This window comes from Myotis davidii, unplaced genomic scaffold (genome assembly GCF_000327345.1).
Source record: "Myotis davidii unplaced genomic scaffold, ASM32734v1 scaffold789, whole genome shotgun sequence".
Classification (NCBI taxonomy): domain Eukaryota; kingdom Metazoa; phylum Chordata; class Mammalia; order Chiroptera; family Vespertilionidae; genus Myotis; species Myotis davidii.
Genome location: NW_006300234.1, coordinates 159,503 through 164,803, shown reverse-complemented (window position 1 = coordinate 164,803; position 5,301 = coordinate 159,503). Strand labels below are relative to the sequence as shown.

At 47.1% G+C, this 5,301-nt stretch overlaps 1 protein-coding gene across 3 annotated transcripts in view; it reads left to right on the top strand.

The window, feature by feature from the left end:
• The first annotated feature begins 2,635 nt into the window (after positions 1–2,635).
• CCNA1 (cyclin A1) overlaps positions 2,636–5,301 on the top strand; it is a 22,820-nt gene continuing 20,154 nt past the window's right edge. The window contains exons 1-2 of one of the 3 annotated variants that reach the window (XM_015572403.1): positions 2,636–3,063; positions 3,160–3,348. In XM_015572403.1, coding sequence (XP_015427889.1) covers positions 2,797–3,063; positions 3,160–3,348 — 456 coding nt within the window. In that variant the 5' untranslated portion in view covers positions 2,636–2,796. Of the gene's footprint in view, positions 3,349–5,301 lie in introns of all 3 variants that reach the window. The other 2 variants (XM_015572404.1, XM_006776627.2) reach the window with 2 other exon arrangements.

The window sequence follows — 5,301 nt, the reverse complement described above, 5'->3', positions numbered from 1 at the left end:
CAGACTCCCACGTGGGGAGGGGGGAAGAGTCTGCTGAGTTCCTTTTCTCTTATGGTTTATAAAGGCTGCAGTTTTTTGTACCTTGATATCCCCTCTGGTTGGTCACTATCCCCACTTTGGTCACTATAGCAACGCCTGAGCTCAAGTCTCACATGAAGTACGTGATGTTCCCTTCTTCTTCTCCCTTATTGTTCTCCTATTCCCTCCGGGCTTTCTCTTCCATTTTGTAAATGTGTACACTTTTGTACTCCCAGCTCCCTTGTCTTATGGAAATATAACTTCTGCCACTCCCAGCTCCTTTGTCTTATGGAAATGAACCCTTTTGCAACTCTGTAGCCCTGTTTTTTTCCCACGGATCCCTTAATTCCTAAAATTTCCTAAACCTGCCTATTTCACCACTAAAAATTCCTTTCACACTCCTCCCCTCACCCCCTCCCCACCCCTTGAGCTTCAACCTCAGAAAAGATGATCAAAAAGACAGGTTTCAGAAACAAACACTGCACTGGCTCCTTTGTCTTGGAAGAAAGGCAAAAAGTGTGAGGTCTTCAGTCATTTCATAGAGGAAACCAGGTCAAAAGGGACCTACAGAAAGGGCCAGAATCACAGTGCAGGGAAATCTTATGCCCACTAAAGCAACAGGGGCTCTTGGCAAGCCTTGCTCCTGAGTCCCTGAGTTCATCCTAAAGGCTGTCAGTGTCTCCAGAAATCACAACAGTGTTGTCGGGTGGGGGAGGGCTCCCAGAAAGACTTCCAAAAGCAGTACAAGGTAGGAAGAGGGCAGAACATTCTTTTCCTCCACAAGGTAGTATCCTGTAAAGCAAAGCATTTGGTCCTTGCCTGCCTCTGACTCAGGGTGGGGACCCTATTCAGATGCTCAAGACCAATTAGAGTATAAAGGCCCTTTTCAGAGTACACCAGATGTTCAAGGCCACTATGAGCATGGGAATCTTAATCAGGGTGTCCAAGGACTATACACAGATGCAAGACCAAATCCACAGTAATCTGTCTGTATGTACACTGCACAAGTGTTCCCTTATATAACCCAAAAAACTAAGGTCACTATTTGGAAAGAAGCCTCTTTTGTCAAATTAGTGTAAAGTTGTTACCAGCCAGTGAGGCTGCTTGGTGAGGCTCTCCTATGTTAGGTGCTGCTGTATTAAGGGAAAGATGTATTACTGACCAGCAGGCTGCTGCTGTGTGGGAAAGATGTATTGTTACCTAGCCCGTGCAGCTACTGTATGGGACTTTGCTTTGAAGAACTGTTTTAGACAGTCCTTATTAGCAATGGCTACATGGCCACTGGCTTCTACAATAAAGACTCTCTTATATACACACACAACTTCTCAGGGCTTCCCTGTAAAATACTGGGTGTCCAGATGGTCCAGTCCCTGGCAGAGGGGCTCCAATCGGACAATTGGTGGAGCAAGATGAAGGAATTGAGTTCCAACACTCAGCTATTGCAGCAATCAAGACATTATCAGAGCTCCCCTGTGGCCTCCATCCAAAGGCATTGAAATCCGGTGTGCAATGGGATTCCTGCCTCCCAGTGAATGAAATTCAATGATAAACGCATCAAAATTAGTTTCATATTGAACAAGACCCGTTTCTGCTTCTCCTGCATCCAGCACTGATTTCCAAGATGCTTCTCAATTTCCCACCAATGTCTGACTCGATCAAACGCTTTTATCCGCATTAAAAATAATAATAGTTAAAGATCCTCTTACCTGGCTTGCCAGGTGCCAGTCACCCCTGCAGATGCAAGGGCTCCTAGGTTTTAAGGACCTACTTTCCACCCTTCCTACCCCGCCTCTTCCCTCACATAAGGCTCCCTGCTTCCCCCTCACCTGTCCATGGAAACTTCCCTTCCCCGGTGGCCAGGCCACCTGCCCAGCCTCCAGGTCCCAGCCTCACCACCGTGCCCTGCAAGTTCCCAGGCCCCATCGCTGCCCCCTGCGACCCTTCCTCCTCCTCCTCCGGGGGCACTGTTTCACCGTTCCTGGCCCTGCTTCACGCTGTGGCTGCCGGAACCCTCCAGGGAAGACCTCTTGTGGGGACTCTGAGAACCACGTGCGCCCCTAAAACTCCAAATTTCCTTTCCTGCCCCGCCGGGTCACGTGCACAGAAATCTGGGGGCCAGGCGCTGCCCCTGGTACTCAAGAACCCCAAATGACCAGAGACACACCACGCCATGGATTAGGAGGCCCCGACGCAAACTTGGGGCCAAACCGCTGCTTCTGGGCCTCGCTCTCCAGGAGGTGAAGGAGAGGGCAGGGGCGGTGAGCGAGCCTTGCTCTCGTGTGGGCGCAGTCAGGGCGCCGGCCTGCGCAGCCCCGAGGGCCTGCGTCGCTCTCCCGAGCCAAGGTTCTCAGGAGCGGGACGCGGAAAAGACGTTAGCGGGAGGAGTGGGCGGTTGTGCGGCGGCCGGCTTCACGGAAACAGTCCCTCCCAAAGCCAGAGCCGTCGCGGGGTGGGCCGCTTTCCTTCCTCCCAGGTGAGGTGGCATGTTGGATGTACAGAAAGACTAGAATGGCTAGAGAATAGGAGGCCAGAGGTGGCTGAGGAGATGATATCAGAGGGGCTGCCAGGGCCTAGGTGATCTCTGATAAGCAGTTTGGATTTTATTCTGTCTGGGATCCCGCTGCCTCTCGCCCCCTCGCCCCCCACCCCGCTCTGGCGGCCTCTCGTTCCCAGGCCCCCAGCGCACTTGCTAGGTGTTTGGGGCACACGTCCCTAAGGCCGGGAAGAGCGAGGCCAGCTGCGGGGCCGGGGAGCGCCCTACCGGTCACCGGGACGGCCATGTTCTTTTCCACAGTGCTGTATTCTCGGTCTTTGCGGGCCGGAGCGGCGGGGGATGAGCCTCAGCGGAGAAAGACCCGCCCGTGTTTAGACCCCCAAGAAACGTGGAGCCTTAGTCTCCGGGTTGGAAGTCTGTCAGGCTGCTCTCTCCTCCCAAGTCTTGGAAGAAAGCCTCAACGGATTCAAGTCGCTGTTTTGGTTCAAAGCAGCTTTGATAGCTTATGCCCCGTGGCTAGCGCCCTTTCAGCCCTAATCATTGCTGGGAAGGTCATCGTTTCAGTGCTGCCCCTTAGAGATTCCCTGCATCCTTGGAGCCCCTGGTGGAAGAGGTTGACTAAATGGCTTGTCTATTTCTCCCTCCTGAGGCAGCAGCCTGTGGACACTGAGGTGATGCATCTCAGCAGCTCCAAGGTCAGAGTAGTCCTGGCTCCAGTGTCCCGAGGTCCTGATGTCCGTCAGACAACGAGAGCTCAGCTTGGCCAGGACCCCCCACAAAGAACAGTGCTAGGAGTCCTAACTGAGAATGGGCAGTTCAGGAAGACCTGTGACCAGGTAATGATGAGAAGCGCTGGGGAAGCTGCTTGTGAGAAGAGCTCTCTTGTCATGGTGGGAGGTGGGTTTCTCTTGTAGCTTTATTTACAAACTCTCCTTGAGTATTTCAGCCCTGGAATCTGGATTATTGGGACATTGATTATTTTAACATCATCTTATCGGGCCCTTTTTACTGACCTGACCATTCAAGCATTTTTGTGGCATCTTATTAGTCGGAGAAAAATACCCAAAGTGATCTGTTTAAAGCTTTGGAAAAAATTCAGAAGTTGTTTTTAACAAACTTAATTTGTTTAGCAGCATTTGCTTTTTTAAATTAAAAATTTTAAAATTCATACTGGTTATTATGAATTGGCAGTATGCCTTTGCTGACAGGTCTAACCTCTTACATTGCCTGATACTACCTCTACATTTCCCTAGAAATAGTGAATAAATCCCCCCCCTCCCCCCAAATCGAGGAAATAGGTCTTGGAACTATTTGGATTAAGTATATGTAAAGTCATTTACATGCTGGCTAAAAGGAAATGTGAATATCCCCAAAGAAACTATAGAACTGGGGTTACTCCAGGTCAGAGTGGTGTGCAGACTGATCTAGACTGTGCCTGAAGCAATCCTGGATAATTTTCACCTTGTTCATTGGAGAGTGTTTAAAATTAGGATTGGATCAGGCTAGACTAGATTATTTCAAAAAGTGATTTAAAAGCAGACATCTCCCCAGTACTGATAAAGTTCAGTTGGCCATTAGATATTGCTTAACTGATTCCTTAGAATTAGATTGAAAACTAATTCAGACATTTAAATACAAAGGAGGGGTTTGGATCCTTAAGAATGGATTTTCAGGTTTAAAAAAAAAAAGCTTTCCCAAGTCTGTTATTAGACAAAATCCTGGTAACAGGATTTTTAAAACCTTTTTGCACATTTGTAGTGGAATAATGCTGGCATTAGTCCAGTGAGGTAGGTAGGCTAGATATCATTTCCATTTTTAAAAAATACATATTTTTATTTATTGCTTTTAAAGAGAGAAAAGGAGAAGGGGGGGGGAGAGGGAGAAAGAGAAAGAGACATTGACTTGTTCCATTTATTTATACATTCATTGGTTGTTTCCTGTGTGTGCCCTGACTGGGCATCAAATACACAACATTGGCATATTGGGATGATGCTCTAACCCACTGAGCTATCAGGCCAGGGCTATCCTTTCCATGTTATAGGTGAAAAAATTTAAGAGGGAAAGAAAGGCCAAGGGTGAGGCAGCGGGAGAAGGCATAGAGAGGAGACCAGATTAGAAACCTCTCATCTACTGACCTGACCATTCAAGCATTTTTGTGGCATCTTATTAGTCGGAGAAAAATACCCAAAGTGATCTGTTTAAAGCTTTGGAAAAAATTCAGAAGTTGTTTTTAACAAACTTAATTTGTTTAGCAGCATTTGCTTTTTTAAATTAAAAATTTTAAAATTCATACTGGTTATTATGAATTGGCAGTATGCCTTTGCTGACAGGTCTAACCTCTTACATTGCCTGATACTACCTCTACATTTCCCTGCTTGATTCTTCTACAACCTTCTTAGAAATCTATTTTACATCTCTGCTTCTGTCTTTAATGCTTCACAACCTCCACCTCAGTTAATGGCTTTGTATTCTATTTCCCTAAAAATATGAAAGCAACCAGAAGAGAATTTCCATATGCTTCCATGTGCCATATACTCTGTCATCCAGATCCTGCTACATGACTCACGTTTCTACTCATATGCAAGATGAACCCCTATTTGTATAGTATACCTTACTCTTATTTTTTTCGTCTCGGTTTTCTTTCCTCTACTGGGTCAAACACATAAGGAAATATAATTTTTCCATCTTAAATATCTTTCAACTACAAAGCTCTTTGCAATGCCTGTCTCATTTATAGAAATACTAGAGGCCCGGTGCACAAAAATTTGTGCACTGGGAGGGGGGTGGAG